At 46.8% G+C, this 14,115-nt stretch overlaps 1 protein-coding gene across 2 annotated transcripts in view; it reads right to left on the bottom strand.

The window, feature by feature from the left end:
• CLUH (clustered mitochondria homolog) overlaps positions 1-14,115 on the bottom strand; it is a 256,366-nt gene that overhangs the window by 199,148 nt on the left and 43,103 nt on the right. For both annotated transcript variants that reach the window (XM_082246213.1, XM_082246212.1), the window contains exons 2-4: positions 10,220-10,410; positions 9,896-10,067; positions 6,567-6,710 (exon numbers count right to left, since the gene is read on the bottom strand). In XM_082246213.1, the coding sequence (XP_082102339.1) occupies positions 6,567-6,710; positions 9,896-10,067; positions 10,220-10,410 (507 nt within the window). The remainder of the gene's footprint in view (positions 1-6,566; positions 6,711-9,895; positions 10,068-10,219; positions 10,411-14,115) is intronic.

Raw genomic sequence — 14,115 nt, 5'->3', positions numbered from 1 at the left:
AATTGCCGCACCAAGAACCTTGCGGCCAAAGGAAGCATCCGCCGATGCCTGAACATCTACTCTGTAGAATTTTGTGAAAGTGTGCGCGGTCGACCAGGTCGCCGCCTTACACACCTGGGCTACAGAAGCCCCATGACGACAGGCCCAAGATGTACTCAGAGATCTAGTAGAGTGCACCTTCACAGGCACAGGGGGAACCTTCCCCTGCAAAGCATAGGCCTGTTCAATGGTCTGCCTGATCCATTTGGCGATGGTAGAGGCCGACGCCGCCATGCCCTTCCGAGGACCCTCTGGAAGAACAAACAAGGAGTCCGTCTTTCGAAAAGACTCAGTCGATTTAAGGTAAACCCTTATCGCCCGAACAACATCCAAAGAATGTAGTCTCACCTCCTTTGGATGTTTAGGCTTCGCGCACAGCGAAGGCAAGACAATATCTTCATTAAGATGGAATTCCGAAACTCGCTTCGGAAGAAAAGAAGGAGTTGGAAGCCACGGGACGTTGAAACAGAACGGCCAGCGCAGACACCTGACCCTTTATCGTAGCCAGCGCTAAACGCTGATCGACACCTGTTTGAAGGAAGGACAGCACTCGGGAAACCGAGTACGTGCGGGGTGAAAACCCCCTGGACTCACACCAGGCAAAATAGGCCTTCCAAGTACGGTAATAAACCTTCCGAGGGAGACTTCCTCGCGTTGATCAAGGTATGAAAGACCTCTGGGGAGAGACCCTTCTCCTTCAGGACCTCGGTCTCAACAGCCAGGCCGTCAAAGCCAGCGACTGTAAAGCAGGATGGTATATCGGCCCTTGAGACAGGAGATCGTCTCGAAGAGGCAGACGCCACGGGGCGTCGACCGCCAGATTCACGAGGTCTGCGTACCAGGACCGGCGAGGCCAGTCCGGTGCCACAAGAATCACCGTGCTGCGTTCCGAGTGTAACCTGCAAAGGAACCTGGACAGCAACTGAATCGGCGGAAACGCGTACATCAGCTTGTACTGATGCCACGGGGCCACTAATGCGTCCGACGCGTCTGCCCGAGGGTCGCGCGTCCTTGCCACGAACCTTCTCACCTTGTTGTTGAGACGAGACGCGAACAGGTCCACATCTGGAAGACCCCACTTCGCGCACAACATCTGGAAGACAGCCGGGTGGAGAGACCATTCCCCCTGATCCAGGGTCTGGCGACTCAGATAGTCCGCCTGCCAGTTCTCCACCCCCGGAATGTGCACCGCCTTTATCGCCGGGACATGAGTCTCGGCCCAAGACAGAATGTCGGCCACTTCTCGAGCCGCTCGGGCACTCCTGGTGCCCCCTTGGTGGTTGATGTAGGCCACCGCCGTGGCATTGTCCGTCTGCACCCGAACCGGGCAGCCCTGCAGCCGGTCCGTCCAGCGATGAAGACAGATTTATCGCACGCAATTCCAGAATGTTGATCGGAAGGGAGGACTCCCCCTCCGACCAAGTTCCCTGGGCGGACAGAACGCCCAGAACACCACCCCAGCTCGACAGGCTGGCATCCGTGGTGATTACCGTCCACGAGATAGGACGAAACGACTTGCCCCCGGACACCATCGGGGACTGGAGCCACCACAGAAGGCTCTTCTGGTGCGATGACTCAACGAGATTTGAAGATCCAGAGATTGAGGTCGCCCGTCCCACATGGACAGGATCTCCGCTTGGAGACCCCGCGTGTGAAACTGGGCGAAGGGAATCGCCTCGAAGGCCGAGACCATCAATCCCAGACATCTCATGCACGTCCGCAGAGACGAGTGCGGAACGTCCCTGAGGGACCTGACTTCCTCCTGAAGAGTTCTGAGTTTGTCTTCCGGCAGGAAGACCTTCGCCTGCACCGAGTCCAGGATCATTCCCAGGTAGGGAAGACGAACCGACGGACTCAGTGTCGACTTTGGAAAATTTATCGTCCAACCAAACTCCTGCAGAGTTTGCATCGTGACAGACAGGTCCTTCTCCAGACCCTGGCTGGTCGCAGACCGAACCAGGATGTCGTCCAGATACCCCAGGACAGAAATGCCCTGGGCTCTCAATAATGCCAGAACCGGTGCAAGCACCTTGGTGAAAACCCGCGGAGCCGAGGCGAGACCAAAAGGCAACGCCACGAACTGGTAGTGATCCTCCGCAATGGCGAATCGAAGGTACCTCTGGTGACCCTCGAAAATGGGGATGTGAAGATACGCATCCTTCAAAATCGATGGAGGCCATGAATTCCCCCGGAACCAGGGCAGCCACCACCGACCGCAGGGATGCCATGCGGAACTTGCGAACCCGCACAGAGCGGTTCAGAGCCTTCAAGTCCAGAATTGGACGAACCTTGCCCTCCTTCCTGGGCACGGTGAACAGATTGGAATAAAACCCCCGAAATCTGTCCCGATGAGGCACCGGAACCACCACTCCCTGAGCCCTCAGGTCCCGCACCGCCAGGTGCAGGTCCCGTAAACGCTCTGGAGACAGTTGAAGATTTGAGGGAAAAAATCTGCTCTCCGGCCGAGAGAGAAACTCGATCTTGTAACCAGATCGAACGATCTCCTGAACCCATCTGTCCCGCACGCGGGCCAACCAGGGTTGAAGAAAACCGAGCAAGCATCCCCCCACCCCAAAACTGGGTGAGGGCGCCCCTTCAGGCCGCACTGTTATGGGCTGCGGATCCGGATTGACCGGACTTCTGTTTCCCAGACCAGGGCTTCTTCTGAGAGCCTTGACCTTTGAACGGTTTGCCCTTGTAGTGCGACCGAAAGGCACAAAAGGACCCCTGAGGGGGCCGAAAATTAGCATGCTTCTTCCCAGAAGCCCCCTTAGCCTTGGGGAAATGGGGCAAGAGAGTGCTCTTACCTCCGGTGATCCCCTTAATCAACACATCCAAGGACTCCCCAAAAAGGCGAGACCCATCATAAGGCAGATTGGCTAAGGTCTTACGTGAAGATTGGTCCACCGACCAACATTTCAACCAAACCAGGCGGCGAGACAACACCGCCACGCTGTGCACACGTGCAGCCAACGGGACTAAGTCCAAGTCCGCATCACACAGATACATGACACCCTGGTGGATTTGATCCATCATATCCAGGGTCGCCGGCGAGGCCGAATCGGCCACTAGGACGCGCCTAAGCATCTGCGTCCAACTTGCGACAGCCTGGGCCGCCATGAAAGAGGCAAACAGAGCCTTAAGCATAGAACCCGTAACAGAATAAGTATGACGGGCAAGAGACTCCAATCTCCTATCCGTGGCATCACGGAACACAGGGGAATCCTCTGCAGGAATCGCAGTGGATTTGTTTAAAACCGCAATTGCGTGATCCACTGGGGGTGGCACACACCACCTTTCATCAGCGGAAGGCGAGAAAGGATAACGCAGCTTGAACCTACTTGGTACAGCAAAAGGTTTGCGTAGATTGCGCCATTGTTCCTTAACAGCGCGCTGAAAATCATCATTGCAGGGAAAAACCTGCGGCGTCCTGCGTTTTCTCTGCGTCCCATAAGCCGCCAAGGCAGCGGGGGGACACACTTCATCCTGCAAACGCAGCGTTTGTTTTATGGAAGCAATCAATTCATCCATGATTGCAAGCTCTTCAGGCGAGCCAGGGGGAGAATTATCAACCCCTTCAACTTCAGCCTCCACCTCGGACCCCACTAGATCCAGGGAGGAGCGGGACCCCGATAAGGAGGCCCCCGCCATAACAGCCCCATCACCTTCACCCTCAGAATCAGAGGAAAGAGAAACTCTGGGTCTCTTAGTAGATTGAGCAGCCACCAGCATCTGCACCTGAGCAGCAAGGCCAGCCACAATAGTGGCTAAATCCCCCCCTGGGGGGGGAAACAGCGGTCCCTTGGCTTTCCACCAAGGCGGTAGGAAATTTGCCCTCCTGAGAATCCATTGCCCCAATATCAAATGCCGGATAATAAAGGGTTAACTGCCCCTTTAACAAGCGCGGCGAGCGCAGCCCACCGCACCACACACAAGCACAATGAGACCCCCACAGGGACAATAAAACTGACACAGGCAATGGATAAGAAGGATATAACCTGAGGAGACCCTCGCCGCTGCTGCTGCCTCGATCGGTGTAGCGAGAAGAGGAAGTGATGCGGCCAGGGCGCTCTATTAAAGCCTATGGAAGGCTACAAGAAAATGGCCGCCATGCATGTAGAACATGCGGCCGGAGCGAGTGTTGGCAAAATGGCGCCGTTTGGCGCCGAAACCGCCGCTCCACAGTACAGTAATGCACATGTTATCCATGTATAAAAAAACATGCTAGATCGCCGCAGCGATCGCTGTATAGTGCCCAAACATGCCACAAAACATGCCCCACAGCACACAGCTTCTCACACTGACAAGGCTGACACACACAGTGTCACACAGCTCCCCCCCCCCTTGCAGCCCACAGCATGCAGCCGAGTGATAGGGAGACAAACAGTGAGAACAGAGGCAGGTTACACAGTCCCAGACTGACACCCCCCCAGACAGACAGGTCCCCACATAGATACACTTACCTCACAATGGCGCGGGGGACCCGCACAGGCGAACAAGCCGCTGCACATGAGGCAGGGAGAGTCGCAAACAAGACGCAAAGAATGGGGGTTAAGAAACCGCACAGCGTCCAGTGAGGTAGCCACCTCACCAATCATCCCTGCACCGAACAGGGATGGGTCGTTCACTGTGCCAGGAGCGTTACCTGGCTGAACGCTCGATGGCAGGCTGGGAAGCCACTGACCCACGACCTGCGACCAGGGGGATCAGCCCGAGACCCAGCCCGCATGATCCTCTTCATCCGAAGAACTAACTAATGCTGACAAAAAGAACAGCTAAGTAAAGGTAGAGAGAGAAAACTCAAACAAAAAATCAAAAAAGAAGAAAGAGTCTGGGGCACAAAGCCCCAGCACAGAGAGAGCCAGCCACTCCTGACAAGCTAGACATTGAAACTGAGATATGGTTGCAGGAAGTAGGAGGGTATTGACTGAGGGGACCACCCCTTGAGGGTGGGATATGTTAAAAGCTTTAATGTTAACATATTCTGTTGCCTAGCTACTCCTTCGGAGCAAAGTCTAATACCCCATATGTGACGAATATGAAGAGGCGGCGACTGTCGGAGGACGTAAGAGAAAAATGTATTTGATTTGAAAACAATCCTTGTAATAGACATAGGCATGACAGGTCCTCTCTTTAGTGAGATCTGGGGTCAAAAAGACCTCAGACCTCACAACTACACTAAAAAAAGGGGGAAAAAAAAAAAAAAAAAAAAAAAAAAAAAAAAAATCGGCTCTATAAACCGATTGCTAGGCAACGACGTTTGACGTCGCTCCGGTCCTCCAAGACCATAGAGTCGAGTGAGGGCCATCCTGCCCTCACTCAACTTCCTGTCTCAGAGGATCCGGGACCGGATTGTTTTCCCCGCTGCCGGCAGGTCTGGTAAGCAGGGAAAACGGTCGGGACGTGGCAGGAGTGGGGGACATCTTCTGCCGCACCGTAAGGGCGAATCCACCGCTGGGACCACCCTTATCTGAAAGCCGACCGCCCGCCGTTTAAAAAAATACCGGGGTCATGGCAGCTATCTGCTGCCATAACCCCGGTATTTAGCTTCAAACAAGCGATGTAAAATGACGGCGGGCGGGCGGTAAGTGGTTAAAGAGGAAGTAAATTCTTCCTTTTTTTTTCGTTTTTTCCTTCCCTGCAAAGTAAATGCATAATGTCCTAGTATGCATCGCATACTAGCACATTATGTGACACTTTCCTCCAAACTAAGCCCTCGTCGTCACCGCTGGCGGCCGCATCCATCTTCTGCCGTCTTCCTTCCTGGTCTGTGAACTCCGGCTATGCTACTGGCCGGGAACCGCGTGATGTCACTCACGTGTATGTGCGCAGGAGCCGCCGGCCACGGCACAGGGCTCTGAAGAAACGGCATGGGCGGCATGCATGCCAATGACGTCATCAGCTGCATGAAATGTGAATATCTACTAAACGGTGCAAGTTTAGGAGATATTTACAGTACCTATAGGTAAGCCTTATTAAAGGTTTACCTATAGGTAAAAGTTCTAAGAGTGGGTTTACATTCACTTTAACACAGACATCAAGGAACAATAAAAACAATCTTATCTACATATGTGTATCAAAAATGTAATTTAATGCAGTTTACTAGATCTTGGTATGATTAATTACATTTGTTTTCCATTTTTAGGCTTCTTTTGCTTTATCTTTATCCTGTCCCTGGGTGGCTACGTCACACCTACGCTAATCAATGGAAAGAGCCATAGTGGTCATCCTAGGTTGCTCTCCTGATATGGAATTACAAACAATATCTTCTCATCTCCAATACAAAGGGACATGGCAATTGGTAGTTTACATAAGATAGCTAGGAAGGAAGATGCTGTTCTGTGGAGGTCAGAGGAGGTGACAAGTACACTGCATGTCTTGCAAGATCAACAGGTATTTGCTGAAAATTTTCCTAATTTGAAAAAGTGAAATACATTACATTTTGTTCTTGGCTTATCCTTTAAGAATACCCTGAACATTCACAAATCCATACCTCCAAGATACCCTGAACATTCACAAATCCATACCTCCAAGATCACCATCTGTGAAAATACTTAAAAATGAGAGGGAGTTACAATCAACCCCATTGAATGCATCAGATGGATCCAGGCTCTTCAGTAAGTCTCTTATGTGGCGTACATGAATTCTGGCTTCACGAACTGTGTATGGTTCTAAAAATAAAAACAAAAATTAAAGTAGCAGGAGATTCCAGTTCAGTGTGTTCAATATACTACTATAATCATTATGTATTGGTTTTTGCTTTTATCTGCATTTGTAATGGGGGTGGTTTAAAGTAGTATATATACCCCATTATTTATTGGGGCAAAAACCAGTTAGAACTAAAGACTGCTTTAACCTCCCTGGCGGTATGATTCTTTCCGATTTTAGGTGCTGAAAGCGGTACCATTACTTTGCATGTAATTTTTAAGAACGAGCATCCCAAACCCACCATTTACAAAGGATTTTTTTTTTTTTTTTTTTTACTGTGCGTTCTTCTTTATAACATCTCGGGTATGATAAAGTTTGAAACACAATCATAAATTATATAATAAATAACTATAAATAAGTTAAAGTGTATATATATATATATATATATATATATATATATATATATATATATATACACACATACATACACACACACACACACACACACACACACACACACACACACACACACACACACACACACATATACATACATAAAAAGTACAGTAAAACTGCAGGAAAGGACACTGGGGGGCAAACTAATGTGAATTTATTTTATCAGTGTGTATGGTGTGTTTTACTATTTGAATTTGCCGCTGTTTCCACCCCCTGCGACCGTCACGTCACAGGAGACGGAATCCAGGGCACAGAGCATCGGGAGGAAGATCCGGCCGCCGCACACTGCCGGGATACATGGCTGGATCCTGGGGACAAGGCGAGTACCCACTCTTACAGGATCCAGCGATCTTCCTATGGGTACCCAGAGTGTGGCTCGGGGTTACCGCTTTTGGCACTGAAATTTAACACTCGGTAATACGGCTAGGGAGGTTAACATACGGCTGCAAACTATAGCAAAGAAACGTATTCAGGGCTTGTGTAATTTCTTTCTTGCGAGTGTGCTTTAAAGTGGTTGTAAACCTCAGCCACGGAAACTAAACAAAGCACATATCTGCAGTATTTACTTATCTCGCTCCAAAGCTCTATGTGTTTCTCTCTGGTGCTTTGTTCCTCTGTTAAAGTGGAGTTCCACCCATTTTCGTAACTTTAGATCTATGTAATCCCCTTTAAAACGGCTTTTACCAATGGAAACTTTTTTTTTTTTTTGCTAGTAAATACCTTAATTTCTGCTTTATTCCTCCTCTCCTCACTTCCGGGTTCGATCGGCGATGACGTCATTTGGCGATTCACAGTGTGTGCTGGGATGTATTCCATTCCAGAAGTCTCGCAGTATTAGCCAGGAGCTGAGCAGTACTGTGTGTATTCAGGCCGTTCTCTGCCCCGCCTCCTCTCAGTGAGTTGTACTGTATGCATTGTATTCAGGCCGTTCTCTGCCCCGCTTCCTCTCAGTGAGTTGTACTGTATGCATTGTATTCAGGACGTGCTCTGCCCCGCCTCCGCCCCCTCTCAGTGAGCTCAGTAAGGATATAATGCTTTCAGTCCTCACTCACTGAGAGGAGGCGTGGCGGAGGGGGGCAGAGAACGGCCTGAATACAATGCATACAGTACAACTCACTGAGAGGAGGCGGGGCGGAGGCGGGGCAGGTCACGGCTCAGTACAGCTCAGCTCCTGGCTAATACTGCAAGATTTCTGGAATGGAATACATCCCAGCACACACTGCGAATCGCCGAATGACGTCATCGCTGATCGGACCCGGAAGTGAGGAGAGGAGGAATAAAGCAGAAATTAAGGTATTTACTAGCAAAAAAAAAAAAGTTTCCATTGGTAAAAGCCGTTTTAAAGGGGATTACATACATCTATGTAATCCAAACTATTAAAAATGGGTGGAACTCCGCTTTAACAGCATAAGTCACTTCTGAGACATCTTTCGACGTGGGGGGGGGGGGATCATCGTCCTTTGCTCCAATCAGCTCTCACACACTGTAGCTGCAGTCTCTCCCCCCCCTCCACTGAGCTCCTGACAGATGAAGATTTTTTACGCAATCTGCCCTTTTGAAAGGGTGTAGAGGAGAAGAAGACTGTAGATCAACAAGTAAAACCTATGTAGGAGAATTTATTTCAGCTTTGTGTATCATCTGAGGTTGCTCACTTCACTGGGTATTTGTGAGGGTGTACTACCACTTTAAGGGCCGGTTCACACAGAGATGTCACAAGAATGCAGCAGCCATTCCTGTGCGATTCTAGAGTGTTTCCATGAGGAGCAATTTTGCAATCTATTCATTTGAATGGGCTGAAATTTTAATGCAAAGAAAGTAGTGAATGCACTTCTTTTAATAAAACGCTCTGCGCCAAATCATATGGCACTGCGATACCATGCAATTCGGTACCCGCAAACACACTGCATTTGCGATCTGTGTTTGGGGTGCCATTAAAATTACACTGGAACCTGCAGCAGATCGCAAAGGCAGTGTGTTTTCAGCACAGTGAGGGAAACGTGGATGGAACATGAGTTTCCCGAACCACATTCTGGTGTGAATGGGTACTCAGGAGCATTTGACATCAGCTTAAGATGCTTCTGAGATCAGAGTTTCTGAGATCAGAGTTTATTAATAAGTTCATTAGACTTGCTGTTGACTTTCTTCAGACCTGTAATTGCCATCCTAAGCTGCTTCATGCTGCTTTTGCATTCCTTTTGACTAACATGGGGACAGAAGAAATTTTGATGCAAAAGTGAATATACTCCGTTCTACTAGCTATGGGAAAATCAACTAAATTTCCATTCTTCCCCCATGACCTAGCCAATGCTTCGTGAATAGGTTTTTAGGCTCCAAGTGCTTTCACGTAGAGGCAGAGCTCCGCACGGTGCTTCCTGTAGAGTTACAGGAGAGCAAAAGGAAGGCAAGTATATGTATGCAGCTGGGGTGGGTGACAGGTGAACCTGCTGCCCTGTCCTGGATAGCCAAAGAACAGGTTCACTTTAAGAACAACACACTGCATTACCTGAGGACACAAAGGCACATGCCTTCCCAAAACGTTCTAAAACAAACAGGCTTTCTCTATTATTAAGATTTGTTGGTATAAACAAAACTCCTATGTGACCATTCAAGTTGGTATAGGCACAACAACAAACAGACTATTTTGTAACAAACACAATTTGTAAACAAATCTAAAACTTATACATCAAACCAAGTCAACTATGTAAACAGTTATTAGAAAAACAGATATATTTAACTGCAGTGGGTGTCCTACCTTCAACAACTTTTAGAACAACGCCCTCTTCAAAGCCTTCTATAGTCTTGAGCTCTGCAAAGTTGTCCAGCATATTGCCATCTAGCTGCAGGGAGAAGCAAGTTCTATGACAAGTGTCCTCTCGATCCATTAGAACCTGATGGATCTCCTGAACCATCTCCTGAGGGGACACCTGAAAATTCAGAATAAGAATTCTATTTCTGATGTACTATACCGCTTTTTCGAATATACATTTCATTTGTCCACACAAAAAGGCAACACATTTTCAAACTGACAGTGTCCGTGTACCATCAATTGTCAAAGTGTTAATAGCCAGCCGATTACCTGAATGGAAAAGGTCTCTAACCCAGGAACTTGAATCTTGACAGTAAAACCTGTATCCTGAATAACAATAACCTCCTGTTCACTTCCATCTTCTGCTTGTTCAACATCATGGCCATTCTGCTTTGGCTCAGCGTTTGTCTGGTGTTCACTAGCCCCATCGCCATTCATCAAGGTCATGCTACTCTGATGCTCTGCAGGAAAACGGAGCAAGGTTATGTTAGTCTCCAGTGAGGACAAAATGACTGCTTGTCACCGATATTGAAAAATGCCACAAAGCTCTGCCTTAAGCCATCATAGGATTGGATGGGTCACTATAAAATACATTTACAAAAAGGTCTGATTAGAAATGTTACAATATGGTCAGCTTTCCACATGATATGGTCAGCTTTCCACATGACAACTATATACATTTAAGAAGCTATAAGAGCTGGTACCAAAGCTACAATATATAAATACGTTTACAGCAGATTCTAGCGACAAGAGTCAGCAAATTCTTGCTGCTTGGATCACAATCATACACCAACAGCAGCAGCCATCACTGTTCACATGCATCCCCCAATTCAGCAATTGCCTGTAGCTAGGGACAGATGAGTAGACCGATGAGTCTAGGGTCAGATATCCGTCCCTTAAAAGCAGGTAACCGCTGGATGTGCAGATACAGGAGAACAGCAATGCCTTCTTTCAGCCTGAGGACGCTTTATGCAGGTTGAGCTACCACAGCCAATTCTTGCTGCTGGAAATCACCTGTATGCACATAGTTGCTCATGTGAGATGCCCAACCGTTCCATATAATTTTACTGCAAATTGCATGCGCTCCTTACATTTATGCAATGATTATTATGGGATGTGGCTTGAGTTCTAAACAGGAGGTGGTGGTTAAGTAAATCACTATATAATAGTCACTATGGGTGAACAGAACACATAGCAAATAGGGATGCAACGATATCGAATCGTCGTGGTCGTCTCAATATCGTCGTGGTCCTGTCTCGATATCGTCGCGGTTGGGTTGCAATATTAAAAGGACAGGTGTCCATCAAAAAGCATGAGGAATAAACACAGTCCCACGGAACAAATCATTGTTAACTACATTAGACCAGAGTTTAAGGATTTTTTTTACTGTTTTTTTTTTTCCTTGCAATGTAGATATTTTGATCTTTCTGATGAAAAACGTGAACATAAGCTAAATGATAGGTCAGTGTTTTTTTTAAAGGCTTTTTGACTGACTTTTATTTAAGTTTAAGTTATGTTCCTAAATACCAGTTTTAAAAGGCTGCCTTTATTTGCCTTGCACATTTAAACCTGACTTAACTTGATCTTTGTTTGCACTTAAAGGGAATTGCCTATTGTTTACAATTGTTCTAGCTGCTTCTTAACTTTACATTGCACAGAAGAATCAGTTATGCAACCAAATATTACTATACAGAATATTGATGTTCCTGACTACAACTTGCACTTTAAAAGCACTATGTGATCAGTGTTTTATGTCATGGATCCATAAATACAACAATAAATTGCCTGTTGACTGGCAAAAGCAGAATAAATGTCGGTATTTTTTCGCTATTATCATCACAAACACTATCATGAGCTATTTAACAATACCATGAGCTTTTCCACAATATCGCAATAAATATCGTACCGTGAGGTCAATATCGAAATTGTATCGTACCGTGAGATTTTGATATCGTTACATCCCTAATAGCAAATGTGTAGATCTTGTAATAACCCAAAAGCACTGACTTCTCGCGAAGTTAAGTCAGGGAGCTCATTAATCCCATTAACATATTTTAGAGTAGAGATGTGCCAGTTTTCAATAATGCATACTCACGGTATTGTTACGTGGGCATTTTTAAAATACCTTTTTTTTTCACACCATTCACTGCCGGGCTGCCCCCGAGTCTCCCGGCTCAGTTGTCCTTTTCTAGAAAAGAGCCGCTACTTCCTATATAGGTCCGGCTCACAGGCGGAGTAATTGTAGATGCACTCCGCCTGTGACAGGAGCAGCCAAACACAGGAAGCATCGGCTTTGCCACAGACAGACAGAGCCTACAAGCAAATCTCTGGCTCTGCAAGTACCTACCCACTATTAACACCGTGTAGTGTGTATGTATATTATATATACACACACACACACACATACACACACACATACACACACGGATAGATAGGATATAGATAGGATATAGATAGGATATAGATAGGATATAGATAGGATAGATATCACGATTACTATAAAAGACAAGAGAGAAGGGCGCACCGACCTAGTGCAATATCATAAAACATTTATTGGATAATTGTTAAAACCACATCATACTCACAAGAGCATGCTATATATATTATATATATATATATGCATAAAACCAAAGGATTCCTTCGACTATCCTGAGACCGCAGCACCATACGGCTCTAAGGAAGAGGGTTCTCCCTCGACAGGCGTTAGCCCTATCTATATGGACACCTTCAAGTTCGCTTGTCCTAATTAAGGAATATGGTCCTGCGGTCTCTGGATAGTCGAAGGAATCCTTTGGTTTTATGCTTTTATATAGCATACTCTTGTGAGTATAATGTATGACGTGGTTTTATGCTTTCAGTTTGTGTGGATACCCATCATCCTGAGAGGGCAGCAAGAATTCAGATGCCAACAATTTAGCCACCGTCTCTTTGGTTTTTACGCAACATTTGAGCGCAGGAGGAGACATTTACTTGTCTTTTTTTTGCATCACGATTACTGCCTGTGGTTTTCATTAAAAAAGATTCAAGCTATCAGATTACCAATTTTTTTTATTTTATCTGCTCTTAAAAAAAAAAAAAAAAATGAGCAAAGTCTGAACACAACAGACAACAGTATTTTTTTTATTACAGTAAATGAGAAATGGCACAGCCCCCCTGCACAATAAACAGTCCCATTTACATAACAAAGCCCCTCCATTTACATTAGCCAATTTACATTATTTAGCCCCCCCCCCTGCATTCCCAGGACAGCCCTGCCAGTGCACTCTAAAGTTAAAACAAATCGGTGTCAGTGAACTCGTTTCAGGGACCCCTTCCTACAGTGTGTAAGGGTCAATGTAAACTGATGCCTCTCTCTTGCCTAAATATTATCTCTGATCTTTCATCGCCGTCAGTCACGTGCACTCCGGCCGGCCGGGAAGAGGAGAACGGCCGACCAGAGGGCACGTGACTGACGGCGATGAAAGATCAAGGATAATAAGGTAAGAGAGAGGCATCAGTTTACATTAATCCTCACACACTGTAGGAAGGGGTCCCTGAAACAGATTCACGGTCAGATTTGTTTTAACTTTAGAGTGCACTGGCAGGGCTGTCCTGGGAGAAGCGGGGGAGCCAGGACGACGTCATCCATGCATCGATGCGGCCATTCCTCAGCATCGAATACGAATTGTTCAAGGCTGCATCGCGATGCATCAATGCTACGATTAATTTCAACACCCCTAAATAAATATATATATATATATATATATATATATATATATATATATATATATATATTACACATACATACATACATACATATACACACACACACACACACATACACACACATATATATATATATATACATATACACACACATACATACATTGTGACAGGAAGTCAGGTAAATCTGTGGATGTAGTCACAGACAGGAGATACATTTCCACCTGGTTTAGAAAATTCACCAATTACTATAGGGTGTCGGCTGCAAAGGCAGCAGGAAGGTGTAAAGAAGTTGAAAGGCCTTCAGCTGTTCAGAATGAGGAAGTTAAGGCCTCTATAATTTGTCCAAAGGAAGTCGAAGGATTGCTGCCTCCTGACGCCGTGTGGGTAGAGGAGGACAGTCAGATGTGTGCCTCCCGACGCTGAGTGAGCATGGGAGAAGGATTGCTGCCTCCTGACGCTGT

Source organism: Pelophylax lessonae (genome assembly GCF_965119305.1).
Source record: "Pelophylax lessonae genome assembly, chromosome: 2".
NCBI classification, from domain to species: domain Eukaryota; kingdom Metazoa; phylum Chordata; class Amphibia; order Anura; family Ranidae; genus Pelophylax; species Pelophylax lessonae.
This window is presented reverse-complemented; position numbering and strand designations above follow the sequence as displayed.